We start from the raw sequence: 17443 nt of genomic DNA on the forward strand, positions 1-17443 counted from the left end.
AAAACTCTTGTGAATGTGATATGAAAATTAGCATAAAGGAGTTTGAGAATCAATGAACTCTGCAAGATATGCAGGCAAAGAGCAAAAGACTAGTCACCAGTGTTTCATGTGGTCTTCCTGCCGCTGATCTTTCCCACATTACTGAATTAGCATGCATTGTTCTTTACTGTGTGGAGTTGACCATTTTGTTAGAAGCATAGTTTTGCTTTCTCATGTCATTACACTATCAGTAAGATGTTTAGTGAACACCAGTGCAGGGACATCACCAAACCCCACTACCAACCTGCTGATACTAGTAGTTTGAGACAACATGTCTCATTGCAGATATACAGCTATGAGACTATGCTTAGAGTTCCTATGCAACCTCACATATCAGAAGAATCTGGTTCCCAGCATCAAAGAAATGAGAAGGTTTCCCCTGACATTTAACCGTGCCTATATAATGCTCTCTCTCCTCCCCCACCTCCATCATAGCAGAGGCTAAGATCTGTCTGGGAATCTGTCAGTTAGACAAGTGTGGCTGGAATAAAATCATGTTTAAGAAGGATTAGATTGATGGATGTCATGATTGATGTGGATTACATTGCAGGGACATAGTTACATAGTTACATAGTTACATAGTTAGTGAGGTTGAAAAAAGACACCAGTCCATCCAGTTCAACCTATGATGTGTGCGTGTGTTTGCTGTTAACCGTACATTGTATACCCCTGTATGTTGTGGTCTTTAAGGTGCCCATCTAATAGTTTCTTGAAACTATCGATGCTCCCTGCTTATACGACTGTTTGCGGAAGAGAATTCCACATCCTTACTGCTCTTACAGTGAAGAACCCCCTGCGTATTTTAAGGTTAAACCGCCTTTCCTCTAGTCTTAGTGAGTGGCCACGTGTCTTATTGTATTTCCTTTCTCTGAATAGGTTTTTCCATATGCTAGGGTTGCCAGTACAGTATTTGTACATTGATATCATATCCCCCCTCAGTCGTCTCTTCTCCAGAGAGAATAGGTTCAGTGCTTGTAGTCTTTCCTCATAGCTGATGTCCTCCATTCCCCTAATTATTTTTGTTGCCCTTCTCTGGACTTTCTCCAGTTCCAGCACATCCTTTCTCCAGTTCCAGGACATTATTAAAACCTTTTTTTTGTGCTTTTGTGTTATATTTTACTTAAAACACTTTTTCCCACAGAAAAAGTGTTTTAAGAGGAGGCACAAGGATGGTGGACTTTGACAATGGCTACCTTGAACAATACACTGCACAGACTCCACGCAGAAATGAACAGATATCCTCATCTATCAAATTTGTACAATCCTGAAAGAATAACGTAACATATTCTGAAGAATAATATTACAGTATATCCCCTAGTTAATTAGAACTAAAATTAAAAATTGCTTTAAATAAAATATGTAACCGCTTTTAGAATTCCATTATTTTTGAGGCAGATTCCCAGTTTTTAATTGAAGGTAGGAGTGAAGGATATCTTAAATTCGGGCTCTTGGTCTGGGTAAAAAGGTTTTTTCCTTATGAGATCGTGTGGGTGTGGTAGATTAATATTTTGTAAAGCAATAAATTGAATCTGTTTTTGAAAACTCCTTTAGGGTAGCTACTATTAGAGCCTACTTTGTGTTTGCTTACATACAGTATTCTATAAAATAAAATTTAACTTTTATCTAAAATTGTGCCTTTTGAATGCATTTTCTTAACTTATTTTTTCTAATGTGTAGGACATTATACATCCATGGACATACAGTACTGGATTTCATGGTCTGGCGTTGTGCAATTGAAAAAGCAGCAGGTACAGATGGTAATGCGCTACAGGATCAGCAGCTCTGCAAAAACAACATTCCTATTATTGTGAACAGCTGCATGGCATTTGTTACGCAGTATGGTAGGTAATACAGAGTTTATGTTCAGCAGATTGTTTTTGAATGACATTAGTTATTTGTGAGCTTGTTGAAATATGTGTATTTAAATATATAAATTTCAGTCAGTAGGGAAAAATGTTTAATATCGCTTCTGCATTAATTCATTTATGAATGCTTTTTTACTTTGCTAGGAGGCCTAAAAGCTTAATATAGAAACAATACAAAATGTAAACTAACCTATAGCCACCAATCAGAATTCACCCTAATAAAGAAATGATGATAGAAGATATATTACTTTTGGTGTTTATCCTTATAGCATTGTGCAGTGATTTATTTAGTTAGCTTGTTCCTTCTCATTTTCACAAATGTAATTAATTTAAGCCATTGCCATATTCAATTAAAAGGGGTTGCATAGTGCAATTCTTAGCAGTCTTTGGAGAGAAGTACTGCATGCTAGAAGGTCTAAAGAGCAGTGTTTCTGTTATGGTCCATCTGTATCTGTTCCTGTCCAGAGTTGAGCTTTAAACGCTAGGACCATGTCATCATCCAAGTACATTTTAGATACAAAAATACAAATAGTAATAATGGGAAGAAAGATTATCCTATTTTGTGGTTCATACAAGTGTATGGCAGTTGCAACAAAGTGGAAACAAGCGAAACATTGGATTTGCTATACAGTAATCTGCAAAAAAGCTGATGAATAAAGCTGATATTTCAGTAGATATACAGCCATATAAGACAGTTTTGTATTATAATAAAACACGACAAGAAATCAGTGGGCACTGGTAAAGTCTACCATCCTGGAGGCAACTAGACTATATGTCAGGCAAGTTAGGAAGAAAAAATGAAAGAAAATAAATGATATGGTTCACTACAGAGGTGAATAGGCTAGTAAAGGATAGTAGAATAGCAAAGGAAAAAAAAAAAACAGCATATAGAAGATTCAAGGAAACAGGAGGTGTAGCTGACTGAGAAGAGTATAAAAATAGACAAAAGGAGGCCAAACACATTATTGGTGCTGCCAAACCACAGACAGAGAAGGAAATTGCTAAATCTATTAAGAAAGGAGATAAAGCCTTTTTTAGGTACATTAGGGAAGGGAAAATACAATGAGATAACTAAAATGAAAACTGGGCACAACGCTTTTGTTGAGGGAGACCTGGATGTAGCAAAACATTTAAACAATTAATTCTCTTCAATCTTCACAGAAATAAATTGTACTATCAATAATACGTTGGGGAATCCTATTGGTTCTAGTAATGGCTGTTCATTTTTAGGATTTCTGGAGACAGAGGAGGCAAAGGAACTGGCTTGGTTCAAGCTTAATAAAGCAATGGGCCCTGATGATATATATCCCAGGGACAACTTTAAGGAATAGTTGTTTGACCAATAACTGATCTTTTTAACCTTCCTAGCGGTATTCCCGAGTGTGGCTCGGGGTTAAATTTCAGTGCCAAAAGCGGTAACCCTGAGCCACACTCGGGGTACCGCTAGGAAGATCACTGGATCCTGGTAGAGGGGTTACTTACCTTGTCACCGGGATCGAGCGATGTATCCCGGTGGTGAGCAGCGGCGGATCTTCCTCCCAATGCTCTGTGTGCCCCGGCTCGCGTCTCCTGCGACGTGACGTTCGCAGGGGGGTGCAACCAGCAGCAAATTCAAAAATAAAACACACCAAACACACTGATACATTACAAAATAAAATAAATTCACATTAGTTTGCCCCCAGTGCCCTTTTCTGCAGTTTTACTGTACTTTTTATGTATATATATATATATATATCTATATATATACATATATATACGTACTGTATATATATATATATATATATATATATGTGTATATATGTGTATATATACAGTATATATATATACTTTAACTTATTTATAGTTATTTATTATATTATAATTTATGATTTTGTGTTTCAAACTTTATCATACCCGAGATGTTATAAATAAGAACGCACATTAAAAAAAAAAAATCATATGTAAATAGTTTGTTTGGGCTGCTCATTCTTAAGAATTACATGCAAAATAATGGTACCGCTTTCAGCACCTAAAATCTGAAAGAATCATACCGCCAGGGAGGTTAATCAATCTCTTATAACAGGAGACATTCCCAATGACTGGTGGACAGCTAACATTGTACATATCCGTAAGGAGGGCAGCAAGGTATAGGCTGGCAATTACAGGTCAGTGAGTTTAGGATCAGTTGCAGACAAGTTAACCACTTAAGGACTGCCCGCTGCAGTTACACTGCGGCAGGCTGGCCCTCCTGCGCAAACCGCCATAGGTATACGTTGGTCGCACGTCTGCCGCTCCCGCCCCCACTCAGCAGCGAGGACTCCGATGCACAGAACAGGTGGCTCCGATTGTGGCCTGACACCTGCGATCATTCGCCGCTGAGAGAGAAAAAACACAGCTGGCCGTTCTTCTCTCTGGAATGATCACAAAATGCCTGTGATCCTTCTATATAGGATCACGGGTCTCTGTGATCATTTCACAAGCCCCGCCCCCATACAGTTGGAAACACGCCCCTAGGTACACATTTAACTCTTTGATTGCTCCTGGGTTAACCACTTCCCTGCAAATGGCATTATTACAGTAACAGTGCAAATTTTTAGCACTGATAAAAAAAGTAATGTCACTGGTACACCCAAAAGTGTGAAAAATGTCAGTTAGGGGTCCGATCTGTCTGCCGCAATGTTGCAGTCCCGCACAAAATTGCAGATCACCGCCACTACTAGTAAAAAAAATAAATAAATAATAAAAATGACATAAATCTTTCCCGTAGTTAGTAGACGCGATAACTTTTGCGCAAAGCAATCAAAATACACTTATTGCGATTTTTTTTACCAAAAATATGTAGCAGAAAATAAATTGGCCTAAAATGTTAAGAAATTTTAATTTTTAATTGTATTTTTTTTTTTTGGGAATGTTATATAGCAGAATGTGAAAATTATTGTTTTTTTTTCTTCAGAATTGTCGCTCTATTTTTGTTGATAGCGCAAAAAATTTAAATAGCAGAGGTGATCAAATACCACCAAAAGAATTCTCCATTTGTGGGTAAAAAAGGACATCAATTTTATTTAGATACAGTGCATGACCGTGCAATTGTCCGTTAAAATAACATAGTGCCAAATCCCAAAATATGGCCTGGTCATTAAGGGGGCAAATCCTTTCGGTCCAGAAGTGGTTAAGGAAATCACTCCTGAAAAGAAGGATCATTGATTACTTAAAAATATACAAAATGTGCAGGACTGAAAGCAGGGTGGCTTTACTAAGGGCAGATCATGTCAACACTAATCTGATTCAATTTTTTTGACTATATTTTAATGTTTTGGACCAGGGTGGTGCTGTGGATATAGCATATCTTGATTTCAAAAAGGCATTTGATACAGTTCCACATAATTATCTAATACAAAAGTTGTACAAGCTAGGACTTAACCCTTGAGTGGTTTAGTAGATATGCAGTTGGCCTAAAGAATAGATACCAGAGTGTGGTTGTAAATGGGGTTCACTTGGAACAGAGACCAGTCACTAGTGGTGTACCACAAAGCTCTGTACTTGGTCCTGTTCTCTTTAATCTATATGTAAGTTATATAACTAAAGGTTTGTTGGGTAAGGCGTGTCTTTTTGCTGATGATACAAAGGTGTGTAATTGGGATGATATCCTTGGAGGTTTCTGTAACATTGATCATGATTCGGCATCGCTGCAAGATTGATCAAAGCAGTGGAAACTCCAGTTCAATGTTTCTAAGTGTAAAATAATGCACATAGGGAAAATTAATCCCTTGAGAGATTACAACATTGGGGGGTACAGTGTTGGCCAGTACTAAAGAGGAAAAAAGATTTGGGGGTACAGATGATTGCAAAAGGAGCAAATAGTGTGACCAGACAGTGGGAAAAGGGAATAGAATTCTAGGATACATCACTAGAGGGATCATCAACAGGAGGAAGGAGGTCCTGATTTCCCAATATAGATCTTTAGTGAGACCTCATTTAGAATACTGTGTCCAGTTCTGGAGACCTCACTTACAAAAAGTTATTGATAAGAAAGAAAGAGTCCAGAGATGGGTAATAAAAAAATGGTTAGAGGGTCTAGGGGAGAAAACATATTTAGAGCGACTTCAGTAACTTTTTATGTACAGTCTGAAGAAAAAAAGGGAAAGGGGAGACATGATTAAAACCTTTAAATACATCCAGGGGGTAAATAAGGTTCAGGAGAGCAGTTTTTTCAATATAAAACCAAAATCAAGAACACGTGGACATGACCTCAAACTAACCGGAGGAAAGTTCAAAACACATCTTAGAAAGTATTTTTTTTACTGAAATGGTAGTTGATGGTTGGAATAAACTTCCAGCAGAGGTATTGTGTAGGTCAACAGTAAATGGCTTCAAACATGCTGGGACAAAAATACAGTGGGGAAAATAATTATTTGATCCCATGCAGATTTGTAAGTTTGCCCACTTACAAAAAAATTAAGGGTCTATAATTTATATCATAGGTGTATTTTAAAAGATAGAAACAGAATATCAACCAAAAATTCTGAAAAAACACAAAACACAAAGCTATAAAATTAAGTTGCAGTTCAGCGAGTAAAATAAGTGTTTGATCCCCAAGCAAAACATTACTTAGTACCTGGTGGAGAAACCCTTGTTGGCAAGTACAGAGATAAGTAGTTTCTTGTAGTTGGTGACCAGGTTTAAACACATCCCAATAGGGATTTTGGTCCACTCTTAAATCCTTAAGGTTTCTTGGCTGTCGCTTGGCAACTCAAAGTTTCAGTTCCCTCCTTAAATTTTCTATAGGATTAAGGTCTGAGACTGACTAGGTCGCTCCATGACCATAATGTTCCTCTTCTTGAGCCACTCCTTTGTTGCTTTGTTGGTATGTTGTGGATCATTGTCATGCTAGAAGACCCATCCAGGACTAGGGATGATCGAACGGTTCGGGTCGACCATCGGTTTGACCCGAACATTGGCTGTTCGAGGTTCGGCCAAATTCCGAACTTTTTGCTGAAAAAGTTCGGAATTTGGCAACCAGAACCAACCAAAATGCAATGGTACAGGAAATGGGCTTTAAAAGCCCGTGATTGGACCAAAACCATCAGTAAAAGCCAATTGAGGGGGCAGGAGAATGCTAGGAATGTGATTGGAGTGACTAGGGGGTCCATAGCCCAATCATTAGTGAATACGCCCCCCAGTATATAAGATAGCCCCCGCCAAATTCCTAGCATTGTAATACAGGGACATGGAAGAAAGTGGAAGCAGTTCTGTTACTTCTGCTACAAAGTGTCATTTAGCAATTTTTAGTGTGAGGAAAGGGATATCTAGTGTAGTTAGGGTGCTATTTTCCACTTTAGTTAGTTTTGATAATCTAGTTTCTGCAGGGAAAGTTTTAAGTGTAAGGGGACCATAGTGTAGTGTAGGGTTAACTGACTCTGACTGCTATGGAAGGGTGACAAAACCCTTCCATATCAGGGTGACCGCTATAGAGAAAAGATTGTTTCTCTTAGGTCACTTTCAGAACAGGGATATGGCTTCTCGCCGGTCAGCCTGCTTTTTGCTGCAGGCGTTTATTGTGCTTTTTTGAGATGTTTGGAGTCAGGCATGACATCTGAACTTCTGTGTAGGGGTATATATACAGACACCCATGTCTGTATATATACACATACACATATATAGGTGTGAAAGGAGCAGTACACTATACTTGCGCTAATGAAATAATGAACACCAACATGTCTCCGCTCCTATCACACCTATATATGTGTATGTGTAAAATACATATAAGTGTTTGTGTATATATACCCCTATACAGAAGTTCAGATGTTTTGCCTGCCTCCAAAGACCCACAAAAAATGCCCAAAAAAAAACGCCTGCAACAACACACCTGGGCATTTGTTTTTGGCGCAGGCATTTTTTTGGGCATTTTTTGTGGGTCTTTGGAGGCAGGCAAAACATCTGAACTTCTGTATAGGGGTATATATACACACACATGTATGTATATATACACCTACACATACATAGGTGTGAAAGTAGCAGAACACTATGCTTGCGCTAATAAAATAATTAACAGGCATATGTCTCCGCTCCTATCACACCTATATTTGTGTATGTGTATATATACATATAAGTGTGTGTATATACTGTATACACCTATAGAGAAGTTCAGATGTTTTGCCTGCCTCCAAAGACACCATAAAAAATGCCCAAAAAAACGCCTGCGCCAAAAAAAACGCCCAGGTGTTTTATTGCAGGGTTTTTTTGGGCATTTTTTTGGGGTCTTTGGAGGCAGGCAAAACATCTGAACTTCTGTATAGGGGTATATATACACACACACTTATATGTATTTTACACATACACATATATAGGTTATGATAGGAGCGTAGAACTATTGGTGTTAATTATTTCATTAGCGCAAGTATAGTGTTCTGCTACTTTCACACCTATATATGTGTATGTGCATATATACATATAAGTGTGTGTGTCTATATACCCCTATAGAGAAGTTAAGATGTTTTGCCTGCCTCCAAAGACCCACAAAAAATGCCCAAATAAACGCCTGCAACAACACACCTGGGCATTTTTTTTGGCGCAGGCATTTTTTTGGGCATTTTTTGTGGGTCTTTGAAGGCAGGCAAAACATCTTAACTTCTGTGTAGGGGTATATACACACACACACATGTATGTATATATACACATACACATATATAGGTGTGAAAGTAGCAGAAACCTATGCTTGCGCTAATGAAATAATTAACACCCATATGGCTTCTCTGCTATCACACCTATATGTGTGTATGTGTATAAATACATATAAGTGTGTGTGTATATATACCCCTATACAGAAGTTCAGATGTTTTGCCTGCCTCCAAAGACCCCAAAAAAATGCCCAAAAAAAACGCCAGCTGCAAAAACACACCTGGGCGTTTTTGTAGCTGCCTTTTTTTTGGGCATTTTTTTTGGGTCTTTGGAGGCAGGCAAAACATCTGAACTTCTGTATAGGGTTATATATACACACACACTTATATGTATTTTTACACATACACATATATAGGTGTGATAGGAGCGGAGACATATTGGTGTTCATTATTTCATTAGCGCAAGCATAGTGTTCTGCTATTTTCACACCTATATATGTGTATGTGTATATATACAGACATAGGTGTATGTATATATACCCCTACACAGAAGTTCAGATGTTTTGCCGGCCTCCAAAGTCCCCCAAAAAATGCCCAAAAAAACGCTTGCTACAAAACCGGCAAGGTGTGAAAATAGGGGAGCCATATCCCTGTTCTATAAGTGACCTAATACAAACAATCTTTTTTTTCTGGTTCTGGACATGCTACAGAGCTGAAACTTCACAGGTACACTTTTTAGACCACCCAGACACTAAATCAAAATAATTTTTTTTTTTATTTATTTTTTATTTTTTTTTTTATTATTTTTATTTTTTGCAATAATTGTCTCTCTATAAAAAATGACAATTTTTAAGAACTTTTTTTGTGTGATTAATAGTCCCTGGGGCATGACCCAGAACCCTAGGAACTTTTTAGGGGCATTTATTGTGTTTTAGGGCTTCATCCCTATCCAGGACCCATCTTTAGTGTTTTGGCTGAGAGAAGAAGGTTCTCATCCAACATTTTACAATACATGGCCCTGTCCATTGGCCCCTCAATGTGGCAAATTCAGGCCTGTACCTTTAGCTGAGAAACAGCCCCAAAGAATGATATTAGCACCTCAGTGCTTGACTGTAGGGATGGTGTTCTTAGGTTCATAGTCAGCATTTTTCTTCCTCCTAACACGGAGAGTCGAGTTAATACCACAGAACTAAATTTTGGCCTCATCTGACCACAGCACGTCCTCCCAATCCTTCTCTGAATCATTTAGTTGTTCATTGGCATGACTGTACATGTGCCTTCTTGAGGAGGAGGACTTGCCGTGTTTGGAGGAAGAACAATGCTGACTATGACCCTAAGAACACCATCCCTACAGTCAAACATGGAGGTGAAAACATTATGCTTTGGGGCTGTTTCTCTGATAAAGGTACAGATTGACTTTGCTGCAATTGAGAGCCCAATGGACAGGTCCATGTATTGTAAAATCTTGGATGAGAACCTTCTTCCCTCAGCCAGAACACTGAAGTTGGGTCATGGATTGGTCTTTTAGCATTACAATGACCCAAAACATACCGCCAAGGCAACAAAGGAGCGGCTCAAGAAGAAGCACATTAAGGTCATGGAGTGGACTAGCCAGTCTCCAGACCCTAATCCTATAGAAAATAAATGGAGGGAGCCAAAACTTTGAATTGCCAAGTGGCAGCCAAGAAACCCTAAGGATTCAGAGAAGATCTGTAAAAAAAGAGTGGAACAAAATCCCTCCTAAGATGTGTGCAAACCTAGTCACCAACAACAGGAAACGTTTTACCTCTGTGCTTGCCAACAAGGGTTTCTCCACCAAGTACTAAGTCATATTTTGCTTGGGGATCAAATACTTATTTTACTCACTGAACTGCAACTCAATTTATAACATTTGTATCATGTGTTTTTCTGCATTTTTGGTTGATATTCTGTTTTTTATCATTTAAATACACCTATGATAAAAATTTATAGACCCTTCATTTCTTTGTAAGTGGGCAAACATTTCTTTGTAAGTGGGCAGAAGGTCAAATATTTATTTTCCCCACTTTAGATCTATACTCCGCCAAAAAAGTTAATGAAAAAAAAACAATATATATATAGATAGATAGATAGATAGATAGATAGATAGATAGATAGATAGATAGATAGATAGATAGATAGATAGATAGATAGATAGATAGATAGATAGATAGATAGATAGATAGACTTAGCAGACCTAATGGACTAATCTGTCTTTTTTCTGTTGTCACTTTTCTATACTTCTATGTTTGAAATGGCGCTATTTTAGCGCAAGTCGCAGCTATTTGAATGGTTTTATTTACAGCAATGGGGTGTGATTGTCATGCGATTTAGAGGTGTCATATCGCATGACAAATTGCACTGATGTGAACCAGGTTTCAGTTTGCAAAATGAGAAAACAGTCTCAGCTCCTTTAGTAAGTCTACCCCAATATGTTTCAAATAGTTGGTGTTTACTGTTTCTGACAGAGAAAATGGGGCTATTTAAAGCACATTTAAAGGAACTAATTCCTTTGATTCCCCCCCCCCCTACTTTTGTGACTTTTTTATGGGGGGGGGGGCAGGTACCTGGTTTAACAAGTACCCTCTCTCACTTCCAGTTGGATCGCCTAAACATTGCCATCAGAAGTGCCCCTACCCCCCAAACCCCCACCCACCCCTCCTGCAACCTTCTGGGACATGTCAGGACCAATCACAAAGATAAGCGTGGCTCACGCATGCGCAGGTGGAGGCTGGCTGTGAAGCCGCAAGGAGTCACATTCAGCTTCCCACAGTTAACATGCCGATGATGGGAACCCAAAGACTGGTGAAGAACTGGCTCAGGTAAGGATGGCGCTGGATCCCTGGGCAGGTATACGTCCTTTTAGAAAAGTCAGCAGCTACAGTATTTGTAGCTGCTGACTTTTATTTTTATTTTTTTTAAACAAGGTGAAGAACCTCTTTAAAGTGGAGTTCCACCCTATTTTTATACTTACCTCCATCTTCTCGCTCCGGGTCACCTGAAAAAGAAATGGATAATCGCATATTTTTTTTTTTTTTACTTACCTCGTAGCGAAGAAAATATACTTACCTTACTTCCTTCTTCCTCCTTCCTCGGCCGCGGCCCGTCGTCACTTCCTGGCTCTGCAATGATTCCTGGGAGCTGGACGTCATAGCTCCCAGGAATCATTGCGCCTGCACCGGCCCCGACGTCAGTTCCGGGTCGCGCGCGTCATCCCCTTCTAAACAGCTTCTGGGCATGCCCAGAAGCTGTGGAGGGGTGACGCGCGCGACCCGGAAGTGACGTCGGGGCCGGCGCAGAGCATCGTGGGACCAAAGAAGGCGGAAGAAGACGCCGAAGAGGACGCGCTGGCTTCAAGCTGCCCACATCTGAGATGGCAGCGCTGGACAAGACGTTTGCAAGGTAAGTATTTCGTCTTGCAGGTAAGTGCAACCCGGGACAGATCAGAGGCTAGCCATTGTGGAATGCACTAGCCCTGACTGTCCCGGGGGTATTAAAAAAAAAAAAAAAAAATCCAGGGTGGAACTCCGCTTTAAGTAGTAATATGATTTACAGACAACAGGGAGTATTTAGTGGAAAATCAGTATTGCTATTATTCCATTGTCAGATTCTGTTAAAATGTTAACAAGGGGCACTAGCAAAACAAAAAATGACAGGAGTTCTACTTTAGATTGATGGGTAATGATAGAAATATGGTAGCTGCTAGAGCTGACATGTTTTCAAAGGTGCAGGTTCAGGGACTACCATTCTGGTAGCATTACCACCTACTAAGTCACAAACTTGGAATAGGCAAGCAGCCAGTAAATTATGAATATCTGAATGCCATGTGTACTTTTTCAAAGTAAGCAGCTTGAAGTGTACATACTGTACATCTTAAAAGGAACTTCCCTTTTTTGCTCCCTTTTAAATATACCATTGAAAGCATGTATTTATTTGTTTATATCTGTTAAATAAGTGCAAGATAAATCTGCCTGAGTGAGCTAATAACTTCCTGTACAAGCTGCCCCTGTGGTATGCTTATCAGTTACATTATTTCTAGGAATCGATGTGTGCTATAAAGCCTTTCCCTCTAAGTAATGGAGAAGAGCAGAGAGGGATGTGTTCTGTAGTACAGTCATAGGGTGTCAGTAGTCACAGTACAGTGAGTACAGGTTTTTGCCCTAGAACAGAAAGTATGTTGCTGACAGGATCACCAAAAGAAAAGACAAAATAAAACAAACGCAGCCACCACATCTAAAGTATGGTAAGCTGCAATGTATTCGATTTTTGTTTGTGAGTTTTGATACGCTTTAATAGATAATAAAACAAAGATCTTGGAAACAGAACTGAAGTCTGCATTCTTTAAAAACAAGGCAAGAATGGCATATTTTTCATTTTTATCATCAAAGGCAAACTTTAATGACTTCCAGACACTATTGTGTATACTTGCCTTTCTAAAAAGCTCTATATAGATACAGTACATGTTTTTTTTTTGTTGCAGTCTGTATTGGATAAGAAGTAATAATTTATGAACCTAAATTGTTTCTTTTTGTCAAACATACTTCAGTATTATTTGTGCGTGGTATAGTTTACAAGACAGACTTTTCATATTTCAAAGTATACATTATTTTAGCATACATTATGATAATTCATTTAGACATGTTTATTTTGATGTCTCCTTATATTAAGGTTTGGGAAGCAAATCTCTGTATCTGAAGAGCGGGAACCCGCTGAAAGTAAGGGAGTTGTTAGAAGATTTTAAAAAGGACGCACGAAGCATTAAGCTAAAAGTCGGAAAACATCAACTGGAAGATGTGACGGACGTGCTGAAATATTTTTTATATGAAATAGACGATGCACTACTGACAAAAGAACTTTATCCATATTGGATCTCTGCCCTAGGTAATGACACTGTGTTCCAGAAATAGCTGTTTCATTATTCATTTGAACGAATGCATCTACTAAGTAAAAGATGTTTATTTAAGTGAAAGATTTTTGCTTAAACTCCCCTGAGATTGCAAGCACAATGCTATTAGAGCAAACTTCCTTTGCTATAAAATTAGAAGACATCCTGCTGTCAATGCATATAGTACCTTGAACCTACCATTTTACTGAGAGCTCATAATGTAAGCAACATATGTCATCAGATACAAACTGTTACATTAGGCGCCTCCATTTCCTCCTGTCATCTTTTTTAAAATCAGTACCATTATATTGCCATCTATAAGCATACTGCTGAACCAGTGAACTCTTCTTGTATTTTGCAATTTTAAATAGAACACAAATTCAGAAGCTGCTAAAATGTTCCAGGCTGAACCTGCCCACAGGCATATTAGTTCAGCCTTAGGGCTGGCTATGGGCCATTGCTGAGATGTGATATGCCGTGGTGTGGTTCAATATGCATATTATAACATAACCCCTTATTGACTATCCAGCAAAGCCCTACAACATACCCTAATCTGCTGTGTTTCTGCTACAGTTTCAGGCTCTTCACTAGCAATTTTTCACTTTGTCAAATATGTGTATGAAAACTTCCAATTGTGTGTACATCTGCAAATCTATCAAAATATTTCAGTGAAATTTTGGGCTTAGGGTGACGCTATTTATTGGTTTTCAAGGCTTTCTGGCCTCTTCTTGAGGAAATATGATCTGATAATAAGAAACATGCATTTCATACATGAAACAATTAAGAGATGCAGATTTTTTTCAACCTAACACTTAAGAGTGGTGTCAGGTGCTAATTGTCCTGTCACCGCTCACATCCAAGTGGGAAGTGGGCATGGTGTGAGGTTTGTAATGTCCCATTGACTTTGAGTTGTGCCTGAGATGATGGTTTAGGGAAAACCATTGTGGCACATAATATTTCTGTCTCTGGGCAATGTTCCAGAGTCCTGAATGTTCTTATAAAATTATAAATTTAGCTCAAACTTCCACTGTACCACATCCTTCATCAATATAATAATAACAAAACATAGAAAAGCAGACCCTACTTTACCACCAAGAGTGGACTTTACAGGTACAACACGGGGCAAAACATTTGTAAAATCATACAATTGAATTGTTTATTATTAAAATCATATTATACAAATATGAGAAAATCACATTATAAAATACATATAGCAACAATGCCTGAAAGACGGGACTGGAGCCCTGTCACAATCCATTACTCAGTATCCAAGATTTACAGAAATAGTATCCATGAGAAAGCTTCCTCCCATATTTCCTGTCAATGCATTTCACGACAGGTATCACTTCTTCAGGACAAGACAGTGTTGTAAAGAACCACTAGAAATTGAGATCAAAATGGGTATAATAATATCAAATCACAACATATTTGTTAACATACAAATATGCACATCACAGAGAGTAGGAGTATATGCTCAGATTCTTAGGCAGTATGGTAACAAAACAAGCAGTCTTTCATTGGTCTTTTGGGCAGGCTTATGTGTGCCAGACACCCCTAATGTAGAAGGGCAACAAAAATAATTAGGGGAATGGAGGACATCAGCTATGAGGAAAGACTACAAGCTCTGGAGAAGAGATGATTGAGGGGGGATATGATATCAATGTACAAATACTGTACTGGCGACCCGAGCATAAGGAACAAACTATTCAGAGAAAGGAGATACAATAAGACACGTGGCCACTCACTAAAACTAGAGGAAAGGCGGTTTAACCTTAAAGTGCGTAAGGGGTTCTTCACTGTAAGAGCGGTAAGGATGTGGAATTCTCTTCCACAAGCAGTCGTATCAGCAAGGAGCATTGATAGTTTCAAAAAACTATTAGATGGGCACCTTAGAGACCACAACATACAGGGGTATACAATGTATGGTTAAAAGCAAACACACACACACACATCATAGGTTGAACTGGATGGACTGATGTCTTTTTTCAACCTCACTAACTATGTAACTATGTAATGTGTGTATTGGAGATGGAGTTTGGTCAGTGATCCAAGGGAGGAATGGGTAACTCTGGCTAGGCTTACGGGCCCGGCCCTCTTGTCCTTCCTCTTTAGGAGCGTGTTCCCAACCAGCCCCACTCCTTTAAGGGGTGGTGTTTGCTGGCTCTAAAGGTGGGCAGGCTGCCTTGGTTGGCTTTGGAGGCCTTTACCATGCTATGCACTATTTAGTGTATGCGAGACGATGACACGTACATGGCACAATGGTGTCATCTTACTCCGCTGGTACCGGAAGAGGCCAGACATGGATAAATTATGCATATTTTGATTTGAATATCTAGTGGTTTTTGACATCATCATCTTGTCTTGAAGAAACAGTACCTTCCGTGAAATGAGTCAATGGGAAATAAAGCAGGACGCCTTGTCATGGATACAATTTCTGTTGCATACTGTGTATTTGTGACAAGGCTCCAGTCCTGTTGTTCAAGCGGTGTTGCTATATGTGTTTTTTTCCCACAGTTTTTAATAATAAACAATAAAATGTATGATTTTACAGATGTGCTGTTTCATGTTGTACATGTGAAGTCCGCTCTTGGTGGTAAAGCAGATGCTGGTGTAATGTTTGTATTTTCAATACAGGATTAGGTATATCAAATTAAAGGATTTGCAGAAGAAGGTGCATTCTGTATTGGAACTGTAAGCCTAGTATTGGTATTCTATCAGGCTCGTCTAAGCTCTGTTAAACCAGTGCTTGTTAGTAGGGATGATCGAACGGTTCGGGTCGACCATCGGTTCGACCCGAACATTGGCTGTTCGAGGTTCGGCCGAATTCCGAACTTTTTGCTGAAAAAGTTTGGAATTCGGCAACCAGAACCGAACAAAATGCAATGGGAAAGGAAATGGGCTTTAAAAGCCCGTGATTGGACCAGAACCATCAGTAAAAACCAATTGAGGGGGCAGGAGAATGCTAGGAATGTGATTGGAGTGACTAGGGGGTCCAGAGGCCAATCATTAGTGAATACGCCCCCCAGTATATAAGATAGCCCCCGCCAAATTCCTAGCATTGTAATACAGGGACATGGAAGAGAGTGGAAGCAGTTCTGTGACTTCTGATACAAAGTGTCATTTAGCAATGTTGTGTGAGGAAAGGGATATCTAGTGTAGTTAGGGTGCTATTTTCCACTTTAGTTAGCTTTAATAATCTAGTTTCTGTAGGGAAAGTTTTCAGTGTAAGGGGACCGTAGTGTAGTGTAGGGTTAACTGACTCTGACTGCTATGGAAGGGTGACAAAACCCTTCCATTTTAGGGTGACCGCTATAGAGAAAAGATCGTTTCTCTTTTGTCACTTACAGAGCAGCGATATGGCTTCTCACCGGTCAGCCTGCTTTTTGCTGCAGGCGTTCATAGGGCTTTTTTGAGGACAAGTTTGGAGTCAGGCATGACATCTGAACTTCTGAATAGGGGTATATATACACACACATGTATGTATATATACACCTACACATACATAGGTGTGAAAATAGCAGAACACTATGCTTGCGCTAATGAAATAATTAACAGGCATATGTCTCCGCTCCTATCACACCTATATATGTGTATGTGTATATATACATATAAGTGTGTGTATATATATACCCCTACACAGAAGTTCAGATGTTTTGCCTGGCTCCAAAGACCCCAAAAAAATGCCCAAAAAAGTGCCAAAAAAAAAAAACCGCCAGGTGTGTCATTGCAGGGGTTTTCTTTGGACATTTTTTGGGGTCTTTGGAGGCAGGCAAAACATCTGAACTTCTGTGTAGGGGTATATATATACACACGTTTTTTTGGGCATTTTTTGGGGTCTTTGGAGGCAGGCATGACATCTGAACTTCTGTATAGGGGTATATATACACACACATGTATGTATATATACACCTACACACATATAGGTGTGAAAATAGCAGAACACTATGCTTGCGCTAATGAAATAATTAACACCAATATGTCTCCGCTCCTATCACACCTATATATGTGTATGTGTATATATACATATAAGTGTGTGTGTA

At 39.0% G+C, this 17443-nt stretch overlaps 1 protein-coding gene across 1 annotated transcript in view; it reads left to right on the forward strand.

Annotated features, from left to right (window-relative positions):
* The window catches only part of ARAP2 (ArfGAP with RhoGAP domain, ankyrin repeat and PH domain 2), a 570354-nt gene that overhangs the window by 378259 nt on the left and 174652 nt on the right, over positions 1–17443 (forward strand). Inside the window, exons 20-21 of the mRNA XM_082248393.1 lie at positions 1717–1880; positions 13187–13399. Of these exons, the coding sequence (XP_082104519.1) occupies positions 1717–1880; positions 13187–13399 (377 nt within the window). The remainder of the gene's footprint in view (positions 1–1716; positions 1881–13186; positions 13400–17443) is intronic.

This window comes from Pelophylax lessonae (assembly GCF_965119305.1).
Source record: "Pelophylax lessonae genome assembly, chromosome: 1".
In the NCBI taxonomy this organism is placed as follows: domain Eukaryota; kingdom Metazoa; phylum Chordata; class Amphibia; order Anura; family Ranidae; genus Pelophylax; species Pelophylax lessonae.